The sequence below is a fragment of the Simochromis diagramma genome, unplaced genomic scaffold, assembly GCF_900408965.1.
Source record: "Simochromis diagramma unplaced genomic scaffold, fSimDia1.1 OVJJ01000583.1, whole genome shotgun sequence".
Lineage (NCBI taxonomy): Eukaryota > Metazoa > Chordata > Actinopteri > Cichliformes > Cichlidae > Simochromis > Simochromis diagramma.
The window spans coordinates 582,910-601,496 of NW_024387285.1; the positions used below are offsets into that span (position 1 = coordinate 582,910).

At 43.1% G+C, this 18,587-nt stretch overlaps 2 protein-coding genes across 3 annotated transcripts in view; both read left to right on the forward strand.

Annotated features, from left to right (window-relative positions):
• LOC120716160 (doublesex- and mab-3-related transcription factor 1-like) overlaps positions 1-5,587 on the forward strand; it is a 33,680-nt gene extending 28,093 nt beyond the window's left edge. The window contains exon 5 of one of the 2 annotated variants that reach the window (XM_040003570.1): positions 4,573-4,730. In XM_040003570.1, coding sequence (XP_039859504.1) covers positions 4,573-4,730 — 158 coding nt within the window. Of the gene's footprint in view, positions 1-4,572 lie in introns of both variants that reach the window. The other variant, XM_040003569.1, reaches the window with a different exon arrangement.
• Positions 5,588-12,402: 6,815 nt separating this feature from the next.
• On the forward strand, positions 12,403-18,041 carry LOC120716159 (doublesex- and mab-3-related transcription factor 3-like). The gene is made up of 2 exons (XM_040003567.1): positions 12,403-13,688; positions 15,021-18,041. The coding sequence occupies exons 1-2, from the start codon at positions 13,289-13,291 to the stop codon at positions 16,031-16,033; spliced, it is 1,413 nt and encodes a 470-aa protein (XP_039859501.1). The 5' UTR covers positions 12,403-13,288; the 3' UTR covers positions 16,034-18,041.
• Positions 18,042-18,587: the final 546 nt, after the last annotated feature.

An 18,587-nucleotide genomic window follows, 5' to 3' on the forward strand; every position in this document is an offset into this window, starting at 1 on the left:
AAGCGGCGGGAGTTAGAATGACCACCTCGAGGTCTGAGGCCATGGTTCGTGGAGTGGCCACTCAGAGTGAGGGAACAGTTACCCAAGGTAGAGGAGTTGAAGTATCTCAGGGTCCTGTTTACAAGTGAGAGGAGAGTGGAAACGGAGATTGACAGATGGTTTTTGGCCGTGGGGCATCACGAATGCTGTATTGATCTTTTCTTTTGAAGAGAGAGCTGAGCTTAAAAGCAAAGCTTTGGATTTTACCGGTCAGTCTATGTTCCTATGTTCCCTCGCCTAAGCTCACGAGCGCTGGGTAGTGACCAAAGAATGAGTTTGCAGATAGAAATGACCTTCGTTTGAGGAGTGCCTGACTCCTCCGTAGAGATGTGGTGAGGAGCTCGGTCATTTAAGAGGGACGAAGAGTAGAGCTGCTACGAGGGGCCAGTTGAGGTGGTTCAGTAATCTGACTGGGATGCCCCCTGGACGCCTCTTGAGTGAGGTATTCTGGCCATGACCTGCGGGGGAGGAGGTCTCAGGACAGACCCGGGATTTTGATTTAATATTTTAAACTTTTCTATTTAATTAAGCACTTCTGATCTATTTAGTTTTGTGATTTTGTGTTTAATTTGACTGCTGTAACACGTTTCCACACACACACTTCCAAATATTTAGCATAGACAAGATAAAGAATATGTTTAATTTAATTAGTGTCATTAACAGGTGTGATGTGGCTAATTGAGAACACGGCTTCCTGCTGTCGCAGCGGCCTGACATTAATCTGAATTAAACAGGAGAGCCGAGGACAGTCGGATGCAGTTGGGAACATGTGTACTACAGTGTGTCGTGATTTAACGTCCCCACTGAAACTAACGCGTCCGGTTGCTTTCGGCCTTTAATTACACCATAGATTTCCTGCTGATGAACAGGCGGCGAATTAACAGTGAGAAGGCTAATTCACAGCCGCTCTCCCCCACCCACTCGCTGTTATTGCCACACAGGTTATTGTGTTATTGCTGAGGGATGGAGGGGAAAAAAGAGAAAGAGCTGAGTGCACTTAGCTACACAAACATTAGTATTAACGATCGGGCTGCCAGTTCACAACTGGTGACAAACTGCAGACGGGCAGAAACTGGAAACCAATCAGGAAGTTAATGAGGAGAAAAATTACTCCTCTTCTCTCCTCCCACCACTGCTGAGGAGAACACACACACACACACACACACACACACACACACACACACACACACACACACACACACACGCTAGTGCAGGGAGGTTTTATATTTTTTTAAGCTGTGAATTCAGTAGACTTGTGTAATCTGATTACCCGTGTACATTTCTCATAGTTTTATTGTATTCTGGGAGCTGCTGAAGCTTCTAATCTGTCATCTTCTCTCCTGTAAACTCGATCCTCAGATTAACACGTGTGGAGCATCTGGATTAAGCAGCTGATTATTTTCTTGGTTTTTATTAATAAATAACATAAATAAAAAATAACAAAATCTTTTAATGTACCTTAAAGTAATTTTTTGTTAATTATCTTAACATTAATTATTTATTAATTTATTACTTTATATATTAATTACATGTTATTAAATTAAAAAGGCATGATTTTGTTTCCTATTTGTATTGGCATTTATACAAAAAAGTTACTAATACTATTGTAAAAACGATATTTAAATATTTATTGAGTAATTCTGTGATCAAAAGACTGTTCGACTTTTCTTGCTTCGATCTGGGAAACTTAACTTTTATCCTGTTAAATTAGCACTTTCTATTCATTTTACAAACAGGGATGAATGATTACGTTTGCTGCCACATTAATGTTATTGTTTTATTAGTAGCCATAGCTTGTTCGATTTCAGTTCAATTTTATTTATACAACACCAAATCACAACAACAGTCGCCTATAAAAGAAAATACATAAAATTGTATATTTATACGATAATACACACAGAGAAAAACCCAACAATCATATGACCCCCTATGAGCAGCACTTTGGCAACAGTGGGAAGGAAAAACTCCCTTTTAACAGGAAGAAACCTCCGGCAGAACCAGGCTCAGGGAGGGGCGGGGCCATCTGCTGTGATTGGTTGGGGTGAGAGAAGGAAGACAGGATAAAGACATGCTGTGGAAGAGAGACAGAGGTTAATAACAGATATGATTCAATGCAGAGAGGTCTGTTAACACATAGTGAGTGAGAAAGGTGACTGGAAAGGAAAAACTCAATGCATCATGGGAATCCCCGGCAGCCTACATCTATTGCAGCATAACTAAGGGAGGATTCAGGGTCACCTGGTCCAGCCCTAACTATATGCTTTAGCAAAAAGGAAAGTTTGAAGCCTAATCTTGAAAGTAGAGATAGTGTCTGTCTCCTGAATCCAAACTGGAAGCTGGTTCCACAGAAGAGGGGCCTGAAAACTGAAGGCTCTGCCTCCCATTCTACTTTTAATTTCTACTTTTAAATACTCTTACTGCTAATAGTCGAAGTTTATGTGTGTGCTTACATGTGTTTAGTATGTCCATGTTGTTGAAATGGGAACTTTTACTGACCTCAGTGTCAGTAAGTGTCCAGTGTTCATCTGCTAGTGGTGGGAGGAGCCTGACTCTCTGCAGGTGCTGCAGGTGTGAAGTTGTGCGTGAGCTGGATGATGTGACGATTTCCTTTCCCACTCATGTACTGATTTATTTTTATTTGAATTATAATTAAAGTTTTGGAAATCAGCTGTTTAAGTTCTTAAAAATGTACGACTCTTGTTAAGTTAATAAGTGATTATAATGATTTGGTATAATAACTGTCTTCTGTATGTTTCCCTCCCTGCACCCCAACCAATCACAGCAGATGGCCCCACCCCTCCCTGAGCCTGGTTCTGCTGGAGGTTTCTTCCTGTTCAAAGGGAGTTTTTCCTTCCCACTGTCGCCAAAGTGCTGCTCATACGGGGTCATATGATTGTTGGGGCTTCTCGATGGCTTCTTACAATATAAAGCGACTTGAGGCGACTGTTGTAATTTGGTGCTATATAAATAAAATTGAATTAATGTAGTTTATACTACTGCTCAGTTACATCAAACACAACAAAAGCTGAGCACCAAAACTGTCAGCAGTTCTTTCATTCATCGTCTCCAAGCTCGAACAGTTAAAAGTTTAACTACACGAAACATTTCAGAAACAGTTACCTGAGTAGAAAAGGTCACAACCAAACCAAACAGTGAAAATGATCATTGTTAATAACTGAGCCTGAGGTCTGCTGTTAGTGTTTGTGCTGCAGCTGCAGGGCGAGTGTTAAAATGGGCGGGTGCACATCGCTCCGCTCTTAACTGTAAAAGATGTAATGCTTTTGTTTTGTGGTCACTGTCTTCTCTTTTTGCTCGCTGATTCAATTTGCTGTAAATCCCAGGCTTTGCCAGGAATCATTTCACCGTGCGCTCGTATTTATATCGAGGCTAACAGAGAGGAGCATTTATTCTGCAGAGCTGATGATTACTGTCCCGTTTTGTCTGTCTCACTGTAGTATTTCTGTTGTCCTTCTCGTTTACTCGCCTCACAGCACGGAGACATGTTTATTTTATATGTGCGCTGTCCTGTCTACCTACACGACGTAATAGGAATCTATCATATTAATGACTTTAAGGAGTTTCCGAGGAAGAGATTTGTACTTGGATGTCAGTGAACAATCTGAGGATTGTCAGGGTTTTTTCCCGGTTTATTATCATGTCACTGCAGTGTGAAGGAGTTTTAATATTTAATAATCAAATGTGTCGAGCAAAGCTCAGCAAACGTTGTCATCGGAGCCATCGTGACAACATTTTGGATGTGCCGCTGTAGTGTTTTTAATCGAAAAACGACTCCTCCTTAATTTCCTCAATCAAATTCTGTGACTTCTTGTAGTTGGTGCAGCAAAGATTATGGAAAGTTGTATGAAATATAATCTCTTGTTTTTAATACTTTAATATCATTTTTAAAGTGGTCTTGAGCGATAGTTCTCCAGGCTTTCTGAAGGTCTTTCAAAGTTTTCTTCGGGCATTGGCTGCGTGTTCACTCGATTTTCAGTCCAGTCCAGGAGATGAACAGGAAAACAAAATCCAGCAGAGACCCGACACAGGGCAGGAGACCGGATCAGCCTCTCAGTCGATTCATTCAACAGTCCAACAGTGAGTCTGCAGCTCACTATAAAGCAGGGTGGAGGCTCTGCATTTCAGCCAGTGGGGGAGGATGAAATTATGAACACAGAACAGCAGCGTCTGATTGGGCACAGCTTCATTTGTCAGCACACTGCCAGTGCGGTTACAAGCTTACCTGGACAGGTACAAAATGTTGTTGCTTTGCATTGCTGCGTCTATTTTTCATCGTCCGACTTTTATATAATCAACATAAATAGAGTCGTTAGAAAAAATGTTTCCCATTATCTACCCAGGTGGTTGTTTTAGTCCCTGACATTGTTCGGTTTGCTTGATGTTAATGAAGTAAATCGATGTGACGTTTGTTGGTGACTCAAAGGGTTCAGACTCTTTAGAGAAGCACATTTTTGCTCTGAGATCTTCGGTGCTCCTCAGCAGATCCCTGACTCTCCATCTGTGTTGTTCCTGCAGCCTTCTCGCCCGGCAGCATCTCCGCTGGTCACGACTCCACCATGATCTGCCGCTCCATCAGCTCCCTGGTTAACGTTGACGCCAAGGCTGAGTGCGAGGCCAGCAGCCAAGCTGACGGCTTCACCGTCGACTCCATCGAAGGCGGCGCCACCAAATAAGAGAAGAAAAGGATAAGATCACACGACAGAAGCTTTACGAGCTCGGACGAGCTGAAACTTGATGTTCTTTAAAAGCCGTTTAATCGTTCGCTCTAGTTTCACGTTGTCTGCACGTTGTCTGCACGTTGTCTGCACGTTGTCTGCACGTTGTCTGCACGTTTCCCTTCTAAAGCTCTGTTCTTGTATTTGTAGATCATTTTAAATCCAGTTCAGGGTTACGTATCACAATGTAATTAACTGGCCAATGCAGTGAGACCCTTGATTAGCTTTAATCAAGATCAGATGATTGAGCGTGAAGCAACTCTTCCAAACAGAAATAAAGTGGGTTTTTTAAATGCAGAGCAAGGTTCTGGTTTTTTCCTTTGAATAAAGCTGCAGCGCCGCATTTCTGCTGAGGGTTGCTTAGCATGATCGACTTTCACCTCATCAGTCCAACAGCTGGCGACTTATTCACAGACAAGAACAAGAAGACCACATTTTTCTGTGTTAAACTCTTTGCAGCTTGTAAAGAACAAACATGTCAGGATGATGTGCTGTTAAATAATCAGCGTGCACAGCCTTTAACCGTCTAACCTCCGTCGTGTCCGCGTGCACATTTACACTCCGGCTCAACGTTTAAGTCTGATTCTCTAAACGAGCAACGTAAAGACAGCCGTGGAGAAAAACGAGACTTTCAAGTTAAGATTTGTTACAAATAACATTTAATTTAATTATGAACCAGGTGATTTATTTGATCTGAGCAAATGAAACTACATATGGATGTTTCCTGTTGGTTATTGGCTGACGTACAGTCTCCTCATTATGCTGTCATGTCAGCTAATTATGGGCCCCCTGTAACCATATTCTCACAATGGGGGAAAAAAAAAAGATTTAATCTGAAAAACTGTTTTTCAGATTAAAAGTCAGCTGATGTAAAAAAAAAAAAATCACAAAAAACAAATATTTGTGACGTAAAGTTTGGTCTCCGACTGGACGTCCGTGTCAGACTCAGATGTCCTCCCGAGGACGGCGTGGGACGGGTTAGAATCGCGTGTCCTCTGCTGCGTTGGCGCCTGGTGAGCACCGGCTGCTTATTTATGGTGCAGATCCAGCAGCTTCCACAGCATTTGCATGTCTATTGTGTTTTTAACCCTCCTGTGGCCGGGAGTCAGCTGTGCACACCGCATACTGTTTGCAACTTCTCCAACGTCCTGTCAGGCGGAGCAGAGGCGGAGCAGAGGTGGAGGCCGGCGGCTGACTTTGGAATATTTCATGTTTTCAGCTCCATGTTTGCTGATCGACCTGTGAGCATGTGGAGAAAAACTACATCTGAAATATAAAAGTAACTCTTTTCTCATTTCTGCTCTTTTTCACATTGACTGAAGGCATAAAGCTGCGTTTGACTTCATAGAGTTTAACTGTAAATTAAAAAGCAACTCGCGGCCCGGAGCTCTCCCCGCTGCGCACGCTCTTTGTGTTTTATAGAGATTCATTTCAAACGGCTCGCTTCCAATGCCTCCATTTGTGTTTGCGTTTGAATAAGACAGCAACAAAAGTAATTTGGAGCTTTGGAGTTTATGTCGCTACAGGTTTCCTGGGAATAAAAACGCTGGGACGTGATGGAGTGCGAACGCGGCCGTGTGCCGGGAACAACGATATAAAACAGACAAAGAAAATTACTTGTATTTTCTTTGTGCTGCACGGTGGGAACATTCATTGGATTGTGCCCCATCTGTTGTAATCAATAACGTGACCATCTTGTTTTTTTATGAAATGCACTTACTCTTAATTTCATCCACCAGTGGTTTTAGAGAGAAGAATGTGGAGTTACCTATAAGGCTCTGACATTATAAATCACCTCTGGAGACCAGATTGTACAGCAGTATCGATTGATCCTGATATATCACAGAAATTTACTGTCACTTCTGTTTTCAATTAAAGATACAATCAGTCAGATAATGACTTAATTGGATTTTACAGAAGATTGAGTTTTATCGCCCCGTGCTTTATGAGTTTAGTTAAGGAAGGCCGTTTTATCACAGTTGTCAGGCCGCCGCTGCCTTGTCCTTCTGTAGCTGCTGCCCCGCGTACAGGCAGGGGAGAAAGTGTCACAGGGTCTGTTTTCCTTGAGCTGCCTCCGCCTCCATGAATCACGCCCTCCCGTAATAGATAAAATCTGCTCGGATCCCGCCGTGACACCTCCTCGGGGAGTGATGGGAGCTCGGTGCAGACGGTGTGGAAGGGGATGCTGCAGGTTCAGAGACGGAGGAGGAAATTTCAAACCGCTGGGAACGGCCAGAACGTTCACTGTTGGAAAGGAGAGAGTTCAAAGGTGATTTTATTGAGACGATATTTTACTGTGTAGATGAAACATTCTACATTAAAGGAAACCAGTTCTCCCATTCTACTCATTCCCAGTTCCATGTTTTTATTCCTGAGTCTACTAGAGCAGCTTTGCATGATTCACAATTCAAAATAAGCCTCATACATCTTATACTACTGAAACTAAAAATGTGTTTCTAGTTCAGTTTTTATTCGCAATAAATGAATAAAAATTTGAATAAATGAATAAATCCAGAAGTAGGAAAAAAAGTCTCACAGGGAGTTCTTCTATAAAATTACTTACATTTTTTGTCTTGTTTAATATGATTGTCCTCCATAATAACACCATAGTGTATATTTAATATTACAGAAAAAGCACAACAGGTGCCCTTTGACACGATGTCTGCGTCTATATTTAGCATCTTAACACTATTTTCTTGCCAGTTTTCACTTCTGTGAACCAGGAGAGCGTCTCACCTTTAACATATCACCATCAGCTCTGTTTACGGCCACGAACTTGGACTCGAGGATTAACTGAGCAGAAATGTAGCGGTCCTAGTCCACTGTGATGTCACAAAGGACATTTTTGGTGGTAACTGAAAAAACTGCAACATAATTTCACTGAAATGTCTAAAAATAGAAGGAGGTCAGAGTATTTTACAGTTGGTCTCATGCTGACAGCACTGACGTGGCTGTTTGGGTCCAATGAAGGGTTTGCAGAGAAACTTGTGAAAGAGTGATGTTCCTCTGGCCTGATGTTCTGTTCCTTCTGACTCGTCATATTTTTAGATTTCTTCTCTTCTTTTTTTTTTTTTTACTTTAATTACCACTAAAAGTCTATTTTATATAAAGGCTGAGTTTTGTTGCAATATTCTGCCTCCACTCTGCATACCTTAAAAAAATGCAGTAAAATTAAAGCGTTTACTTCAACCAAGTATTCTGTACGTATTAGCAGCCACTGAATTCAGCTGGTTTACTGAGAGCACGACTGTCTGAAGGACGGAACGAGCTTTGTTCATAAATGTCTGTCCTGAAAGCCGAGCATCAATAAAAGGGCCAAACTGTGAAGACTAACTTCCCAGGTTCACCCTCCCCTCATCTGAGACACGGAGCAGCCTTTGGGAGGACAGAGTGCGACCAGAGGCCTCAGTCGTGGCCTAATTTTGGTATGAAGAGATTAGTTCATCGTTAAAAATGGCCTTTTTTATACTTATCTATATCTCAAAAAGAGATTGTGGCCTTGCAAGACATGCAGTAAAACACCAAGTGGCTCTCAAAGTGTTGTTTTGTTGGCATTCCCCTCTGCACCCACAATTACATTTTTAAATCAGCTGTTAAAAAAATCCAGTTTTATTTGAATCTCAGTGCCAGACCAGCAGGCCTGCATCAGCACACTGTGTGAGATAATAATCTCGTAAAATAATTATACAAGAAAAGCAGAAAATCTTTTGAGAATAACGACACGTTAATAGTTTAGCACAGAAAAATCTAAATGATTCTTTAACTCATGAAATTATATGAAAATTGTTTTCATTCCTTCGAATAATGAATCACATTTTGTATGACAACTTCAGATTTAGACCACTTTGTATTAGTCCTGTTTTTACTATTATTATTGCATCTTTCCTTTTCTGTCCTTATCATCATCAAATTGACTTCCCTGCCCGGCACCGACAGGGTTGAGCAGCCGCGTAAAGAACACCATAAAATTTTAGCCAGCTTCAAACATTTTATAGCTTTACATGCAAGTCAAATAAAAATGACCTGCCCTCCTTAATGATGATAATAACATTTATTTATTTATTTTACAAATGTGAGATAATAAGAGACGAAAGAAAAAGCTCAGTTTGAGATGTTAATATGATCTATAACTCTGAGACTGATAATATTAATGACACACTCACGTGTGCACGCTTTGCTGATATTTCTGTTTAATTTATTCAGTATTTTGTTTTTACTGCCCGCTTATAGATTTTCTTGCAGCGGTCTTAAAAACACAGCCTTTCCCTTTTTGCCTGGATGAAGGCTGACGTCTGACTGATGTCCTCGGTCAGCTTTCTAAAGACGTCAGATGTCCAGCTAATTCCTCTGTAGGAGCTCGGTGTCCCGCCTCCCCAGGGAAAGTTAAATCAGCATTTCTGTGACAGGACTTGTGAGTGGCAGCGACGCCCCCAATCAGCACCTCATAAAAACCTCACTCAGCAGAGGTCAGCTCCTCCTCCTGCTCCGGAGGGGCCCCGCTGGAGGAGTTCCCTCAGCCAGCGTAAACAGGAGCTCCAACATGAGGAGACACTCAAGTGCAAAGTACTGAAAGCAGCGTGGGAAGGTTTTGTGTCGTGAACAAAACTGCCTAAAATAAACACTGGAACTCCATTTATGAAGCAAAAACTGAAAAAAGCCTTCGACACATTAATCTGAGTCCAGATTTCCAGGATGGAGGTGACATCTGGTTTAAGTTCACGGAGCTCCGTGTGACTAACCAATGAGCCCCGACTACGATCTCTCATAATAACAGAATCTATAATGAAACCAAGTCAACGTGGAGTCTCGAAAAGATGCACTTTTATCCAAATACACTCATAAATAAATATAAGGAAAATATATTATAGCCAATATAAAGACACGTTAATCATCCTCAGCTGACACCTTAAAGAGAGAATCATTATTTTTACATTTTTTCAGGTAAATGTTGTAATCCTACAATATTACAGTATAAATGCTTCTTTTCCTGCTTTGCTGAAGGATTATTCAAAAGTAACAAACCAGTGTTTAAACTGTGTGGAGCTGCCAAATAATAATAATAATAATAATAAGAATAATTACATTTTTAGTCTTTTAAATTCTCCTGCGTCTGTTGTCGGGACCTTACTCTTCTAATAAACGGCACGTTGCTTTAGGCACATTATAATTTTGCATGTGTAAAAGAACGTGTGACTTTGAGCTCATTTTAAATGCTCTGTATATGCAATCCTGTCATTTTGAGCTTCTACAGGACAACTTCACGTTTCCTATAGAAGGCAGAACAAAGCACGTTTTTCAAATTCACCCACATATGTGAAAATATTGGATATAAATATGCTGATGCACTGAGGCCATACAGCACCACACACAGAACGTCATGTATTCATTTACTTTTAGTTACTTCTGGGTTGGAGCAGCTCAGAAACTCAGCAGGCTGTGATGAGAGTGACTGTGTGCGGCAGTGTTTTAATATCAAAGGTCTAAAACTGAGATTATTAACATTTTACATGTGCGTGGGCGCTTTGATTGAGTTAAATTACGTTGACACAGCTACATATAAATTTGGGCTATAATACATAATGACTGAGCGGACTGGCACAAGTTTAATTTGGATTACATTTCTAACGCGAAACGTCTATAGCGAGTAAATTCGAGTACCCTTATTTTAATCTGTCACCCACGCGTGTTGGGCTGTCAGCGAGCGCGGTCACAGACAGCGAACAGGTGTTTAAACCCAACTCACGAAGGGTTTAGTGCTTAAACTGAAGCAGATAACACTGCAGGCGATGCCCCTCCAAAGCAGCCCCTCACCCCACGGTGGCTAATTTGGCCACGACCAGCGCGTCAGGGCGCTAAAGGACACCTTGTGCGTGACGTGGAAACGCAGGAACCCCTCCAGCATCCTGCAGAGCCGCAGCTCTAACAGAGAAGCTGCAGTATAAACTTTCATCCCGAACGTGTTTTAATCTTTATCGTGAACAACACGAATAAATTTATTATGCGTTCACCCGCAGCCTCCCACTCCCACAAATCTACTCGGCCGGCACAAACTGCAAAGCCACTCTAGTCACCTTGAAATTTCCTCTGCTATTTTCCAATTAAAAGCTTAATAGCCCTGGAGACGGGCTTCACGCGGGGAAGTTTACCGTGCTCTTATTCCCTGTAAGCCGCGAGCCTCGGATCCCATTATTTGCTTGAATAAACCTTTTTTACGGTCAGAAATGGGCCCGGCTTTGTCCGGTGTTATGTTTCAATGCCCTCTATTAGTCCGGCAGAAGGGACATATCAGCATCCTCGACATAGCTCCCAAAGGGCTTTTATACATGCAGAGGCCTAATCAGCTAAGTTATGTACGATTGTGTAAAAGGTGCGAGAAGCGCCATTATTATTTTTCGCCCCTGGAATTAAGACTTAAAGCGTTTCGGGCCTGCAGGAAACGGAGCAGAGCGCGGATAGATGTCCGGGCCTGTAATCGAATTATGAACAGTCTTTAAATAGCAACCTTTTTACACCGTAAAGGTTTTCATGGGTGACTCATCTGGATATTTCGGAAAAGGGAAAGTTTGGATTGTATTTTTATGAAACAGCTGATTTAAGATTTAAAGCTTTCGCTGGTTTGTTTCAGGGAGCGAGTCCTTTTGAAACCTGCACACAGGACATGTCATATTTAGTCGTTTTGTGATTTCACGCTTCTTTTTACACACACACCCTCTCTCTCTATGTGTGTGTGTGTGTGTGTGTGTGTGTGTGTGTGTGTGTGTGTGTGTGTGTGTGTGTGTGTGTGGTGTACGACGCTAATGTTGCTAAAAAGGGGCTCAAAACAAATCGAGTGCCTGGAAAGAACATGAGGCTCTTAAATCTTCATGCGAGTCTGTCCCGCAGAGTGATTTTTCTCTGAGCTACTTGCACTAATATCACACTAATATTGCAGTATTATTGCAGTAATATTGCAGTAAAGTTGCAGTAATATCACACTAATATCACACTAATATTGCAGTAATATTCCACTAATGTTGCAGAAAAGTTGCAGTAATATTACACTAATATTGCACTAATATCACACTAATATTGCACTAATATTGCACTAATATTGCAGTAAAGTTGCAGTAATATCACACTAATATTGCACTAATATTGCACTAATATCACACTAATATTGCACTAATATTGCAGTAATATCACACTAATATTACACTAATATTGCAGTAATATTCCACTAATGTTGCAGAAAAGTTGCAGTAATATTGCACTAATATTGCAGTAAAGTTGCAGTAATATCACACTAATATTGCACTAATATCACACTAATATTGCACTAATATTGCACTAATATTGCAGTAAAGTTGCAGTAATATCACACTAATATTGCAGAAAAGTTGCAGTAATATCACACTAATATTGCACTAATATCACACTAATATTGCACTAATATCACACTAATATTGCAGTAATATTGCACTAATATTGCAGTAAAGTTGCAGTAATATCACACTAATATTGCACTAATATCACACTAATATTGCACTAATATTGCACTAATATTGCAGTAAGTTGCAGTAATATCCAACACTCACTATATTGCAGAAAGTTGCAGTAATATCAAACTAATATTGCACTAACATCACACTAATATTGCACTAATATCACACTAATATTGCAGTAAAGTTGCAGTAATATCACACTAATATTGCACTAATATCACACTAATATTGCAGTAATATTGCACTAATATTGCAGTAAAGTTGCAGTAATATCACACTAATATTGCAGAAAAGTTGCAGTAATATCACACTAATATTGCACTAATATCACACTAATATTGCACTAATATCACACTAATATTGCAGTAATATTGCACTAATATTGCAGTAAAGTTGCAGTAATATCACACTAATATTGCACTAATATCACACTAATATTGCAGTAATATTGCACTAATATTGCAGTAAAGTTGCAGTAATATCGCACTAATGCTGTAGTCATTTTGCAGTAATATTGGAATAATCTTGTAGTAATATTGCAGTAAAGTTGCAGTAATATTGGAATAATCTTGTAGTAATATTGCAGTAATGTTGCAGTAATATTGGAATAATCTTGTAGTAATATTGCAGTAAAGTTGCAGTAATATTGGAATAATCTTGTAGTAATATTGCAGTAATGTTGTACTTCATTGATAAATCTGTAACACGGGGTTTCATTTCGGATCCAGGGTCACGTGTTCGCCTCCAGCAGCGTGTCCGGTGCTTCGGGAGGTCGTTGCTGTTATCTGATCCTCGCAGGCGCTTTGACGCGTTTGGTTACTGCTCGTCTCCATAATAGCGTGTCAGGCTGATGCGTATCAGTGCTGTCAGCTGAGGAAAGGTGGATCCTCCACTACAAGCCCACACCTCTCATCCTCCTCCTGTCATGCGTGCAGCACAGCAGCTCCATCCACCTCCACCTCTCTGACTGCTGCTGCGGCCGACGGCGACTCTCGCGCCCGCGTCCACGCTGGAAAACACGCTGAGTCCGACGCAATGAACGGTTATGGGTCTCCGTACCTCTACATGGGGGCTCCGGTGTCACAGCCTCGGGCCCCCCTCCAGAGGACCCCCAAGTGCGCGCGCTGCCGGAACCACGGCGTGCTGTCTTGGCTCAAGGGTCACAAGCGCTACTGCCGGTTCAAAGACTGCACCTGCGAGAAGTGCATCCTCATCATCGAGCGGCAGCGCGTCATGGCGGCGCAGGTGGCGCTCCGGAGGCAGCAGGCAAACGAGAGCCTGGAGAGCCTCATCCCGGAGTCCCTCAGAGTGCTGCCCGGCATTGGCTTAGCCGGGGCCGGCGAGGGGAATCAGCCAGCCCCGCCGAGGACCGAGGAGCTGGAGCTGAGGTGGAGCAGCACGGAGCCGGGGCAGCCCGGAGCACCGCTGTGCTCAGGTAGGAGAGCAGGGGGGGAGAGCAGGGGGGAGATATTTGACTCTAAACAATTATTGTTTGTCTGGAATGAAGAAGAAAAAAATCCTCCAAATTATGGGATGTTTTTTTAATAAGAATATCTTTAAAGGCCTAAAACTCACAGTATAAACATGGTGACTTTATTTAAAACCGTTTTCAGGTCAAACAAAAACGGATGTGAAACAATATAAAAGCTGAAATGATCATTTCAACACTGCTCGCCGGTCTGACTGCACTGATAATGACACATTTAGCTGAAGTGATCGATACACATCACTCCGATTTCTGTGAAATAATCACGCGAATACGAGGTTTCACTTTGCGAGTCAGGAAACAGATGAAGAGATGAGCTGTTTCAGGAAAGAGACGTTTAATAAAACTGAAGCGAAATCAAACAAAGACGTGTTGACATTTTTAACAATACATTTAAAACATCCATCCATCCATCCATTTGCGTCCGCTTATCCTGTTCAGGGTCGCGGGGGGGCGCTGGAGCCTATCCCAGCTGTCATAGGGCGAGAGGCGGGGTACACCCTGGACAGGTCGCCAGTCTGTCGCAGGGCTTACATTTAAAACAATATGAATTAATTCAGTTTTTAACATTTGTTTAAATAATGATGCATATATAATTATTACAGACGTTTTTTCTGCTGCTGAACTTTTAATAATGTTCTTCTATTTCACGCAGAAAATTTGATTTTCTATAGAAATATAGAAACTATATAATTTATATAAAATAAAATGTGCTTAGTTCTCGCTGACCTGCGTGGAAATGATTTCTGTGAGAACCATTAAGGAATAATTACTTTCCATCCACCTGCCCGAATCACCTTTATTGCTCCTGACACTTTAAGCACGGATTCGGACACGCGCGCTTTCATTTCCTGCGTGACTGTAAAAGATTACAGTAATCAGCGGCGGACAGGCCCGATCGAATATAATCGCCATATTTCTCACAGGAGGTCAGCTTCGGATGAAATGTTGCCGAGCAACAGGCCATGTGTTTGCAAACTGCGGTCAAAGATCCCACGGCGCGCGCACTCAGCACTCTGCGTTAACAGCTTCTGTGAGGAGGCTCAGATAAATCCTCACACGTCTGCGTGTAGCGGACAAGTCGTGACACGCGATTAATGGCATGTTGCTTTTCCTCGTGAGGAGCGTGGAGGTGTTTGCACTGTGAGGCGGGTGAGGAGTTCGCACTAACCGCCTGTGAGCTCACAGGCTTAGGGGTGTGCTTAAAGTTTTCTGTGGATGCTGACACTCTTTCGTGATTTTGTGCTTACGCCGATAAAGTTGTGACTCTCTGACCCGCAGAGTCCACGGAGGACGGCGCAGACGAGGTTTCAGCAGGAGAGAACGGAGAGAGCTCCAGCGAGAAGGAGCAGGACGCGGTCAGCTCACCGGAGGCCTCCAAACCGAACTGCTACACCCCCGAGCCTCCGGGGACCCCCTCCCTGCCAGAGGAGAGCCGCTACGGCCTCCCTAAAGCCGGGAGCGCCGAGAAGGAGGCCAAAGCCGAGAGTCCGCAGAAGTATCCGGCCAGCCCCGCGGAGCAGGGCGTGCTGATCGAGGGCCTCGGCGGCTCAATCACGCTGCCCCTCAGCCTCCGGGCCAACCGGCCCCCGCTCGAGGTGCTCAAGAAGATCTTCCCCGCCCACAAGCCTCCGGTCCTGGAGCTCATCCTGCGGGGCTGTGGGGGCGACCTGGTGGGGGCCATCGAGGTGCTGCTGTCTAGTCGGAATCCTGACGCCAGCGCACCACCGCACGCGGACGCGCACGCGGACGCGCTGGTGCTGCCCTCCAACGGACACCTGTTCGAGCCCGGCCTGGGCTCCTACCACCCGGCGTCCTCCTCCGCCAAGTGGTCCGTGGGCTCCGCCTTCCGGGTCCCGGACTCGCTGCGCTTCACCTCCGACTCAGCCGCGGGGGTGGTGTCCACGGGCGCGCTGGGGGTCCCCCTGCAGCACCCGTCCTTTCCGCAGCCCACGCGCTACCCGCTTATGCTGCGCAGCTCTCTGACGCGCAGCCACGCGGGCCCCTTCGTGCACAACGACGTGACTCTGTGGAACTCCGTGGCCCTGCAGCAGCAGTACCAGCTGCGCTCCGCGGCGCAGTACGTGTCCCCGTTCCCCCCTGGCGCCCCCGGCGGGCCCGGGCTGTTCCGAGGCTCAACCCTCCTCCCCTCCAGGCCCTCCGAGGAGCCGCGCGTGGGCATTCAGGAGGAGGGGTGCCCGCTGGGGCCCAAGCCGGGCCTCTACTCCCCGGATGAGGAGTACGAGGAGCGCTCAGATTCGGCGGACTCCCGCATCCTGAACTCCTCCAGCTGAACAGGAGACTGAGGAACATGTGTCACCGTGACAGGACGTGTGCGTGGACGGCGTGGACTGTCCTGTCTGAGCTGAGCCGTGGGAGCAATCACTCCGATGAACCTCAAACATCAGCCTCGCGCTTCCCACACTGGACTCGACCAAAGCGGGTGAATGTAACAGACTCATTATTCTGAAAGCGTCTCAGCTGTTTCCTGTAAGCATGTGTAGTACTGTGAAATCTGCCGTGTCCGGATCACGGCTGCATGTCGAGTAATGCCAAATAAATGTGAGTAGTCCAAACGGATAAAGGCTGTTTTCTTGCGTGTCGGCCACACACACTCAGTCACGATTACACGAGACTACAACATGTCTGCCCACAGTCCGGCTTCACATCCACGCATAAAACACGCGTGACACCAAAGGATAATAAGAAATAATAGAAGCAAAATATGGAAGCATCCCCGATAATGATTTTGTTTTATGGAGCAGCAGTAATAATGAAACCTTAATTTAATCTGGAAACATTTAATATGTTTATGAGTGTGCTGTGGGCCTGATCTCTGTCACCCGTGGCACCGTCAGCGCACTCCTCACAGACACGTGATGTTGTTTTTGTATGAAATGTTTTCATATCACCTGTAAAAGCCGAACAGAAGGATCCGAAATCAGCTTTAAAAAATCTGATTGTCCTTTAATTTCTTTTAAAGAAAATAATGAATAATCTCAGTTCGATGCCTCAAAACACGAGATTATAAATATGACATTCATGTTATTAAAATGATTAAAGCCTCGTGAAACCCACTGTTTAGATATTTGGTGTCATGTCGAAGATGTTTCTGTAAAAGTGAAAAACAAACACTGATCGTCATCAGACAGTGACGTCAGTCAGGCTGTCAGCGCTTTAAAAATCTCAAACGCAATAATAAGAGCACGTGTCTCCCTCAGTGCTCGTGTATTTAAACCTGTGACGTGTTGATGATCTGCGCAGCTGCAGACCAATCACATGCTCCAGCTTTTAAGCTTCCGCTTGTTCAGACGCTCCAAAGGTGACAAATTCCAACGAGAGAAGAACCAGGTGAGACGAAACATCCGGATTAAGCAGCTGCGGCGGATTAAAATAAACATACGTGACTTTCTAGTTACAACAGAGAAGTGACAGTGCTGTGAATAATCTGTGGATCAAAATTATCCACGCGCGTGGGGGGCAAATAGTTTTTACTCACAGAAATACAGAAATGAATATCCGCTAGTCCACGTTTCCTCCGCTCAGCGCGCGGCCCCTCACTTTAAACCTGTCACGTGCTGCCATCTCGCGGTCTCCTTTGCACATAAACCACAAACAGGCGCCGGAGACTCGTGACGTGGATAATGAAGATTTTCAAAACAGTAGATGTAACGAAGACGAGTGATGTGAGAAATGAAAGCCGCAGAATCCCCGACAGTGTGGGCAGGAAAGAGGAAGGACACGCCCGGAAGCTGAACCCCTGCCTTGCTCATGGACAGCTCGGCAACTGTTTCTGCGCTTTGTGACAGCGCAGTGATATTTCCCCGTGTGCTGCTCGCCGCTGTTTTTACTGCACTACAGTCACCTGACAGCTGCTGCTTTACTAATTAAAATGTGGATGCAAAACACGAGAGAAGCGTCAGAGTGATCTTATACACGCGGAAAGACACGTGAAATTATCAACAAAATAATCTGTTTGTCTGTTATTTTGGACATTTTTTTGGGATATTTTCAAGACTGATGCCATCTTATTATTGAGTGGTTTAAGAATCCGGTTCATTGACCAATATTATTATTTTGTCTTTCAGACTCATGAAACAAACAGATTTCCTAACATTCATGTGCAGTCACATATTTATGAGGCTTTGCTGACATAATATAATGATGCCATTTAAAAATAATCTTTGTTTTATTGATTAATTCTTTGCAATATATGGATTCAGACTCAGGTGTGCTGCCAACAGGGAAGCTGCAGAGCGCCCTCTGGTGGACAAACCGCAAAATAACAAGCTTTTATTTTCTTCTGCCAGTTCATTATTATTATTATTATTATTATTATTATTATTATTATTATTATTATTATTATTGTTATTATTGTTATTATTATTATTATTGTTATTATTATTATTATTATTATTATTATTATTATTATTGTTGTGTGTTGTGTTGTTGTTGCTTTTACTGGACATTATATGTACCACACTGATATTGACAAACAGGAGCTCTGGCCTCAGCCCTGCATCTTCAGCACATAAACATTTATTCCATTAATTGATTAATTTACCAAATATTTTCTTTAAAAAACTACTTTAAAGTAGTAACATGTGACTCATTAACAGATTTTATACCTAATATTTAATGGGAACACTTTTAACATCAACTTAATTTTGTACTTAGTTTCTTTCTTTCTTTTTTCTTCTTCTTTTTTTTTGGACTCCTGGAAAATGTGGAAACTGAATTATAAATACAAAAAAACAAAAAAGATAATCCATCTAATTTTCAGACAGCCACTCTTCCTGCACTATCCATTCATTTTCATGAAATCTGGCTCTTTTGAACCGGAATCAA

What these genes read in the sequence shown, in the direction of transcription:
- LOC120716159 (XM_040003567.1), top strand. Translation starts at nt 13,289, where the DNA reads ATGAACGGTTATGGGTCTCCGTACCTCTACATGGGGGCTCCGGTGTCA. An exon ending in CGGAGCACCGCTGTGCTCAG is followed by an intron (nt 13,689 to 15,020) that starts GTAGGAGAGCAG and finishes TCTGACCCGCAG; the next exon opens with AGTCCACGGAGGACGGCGCA.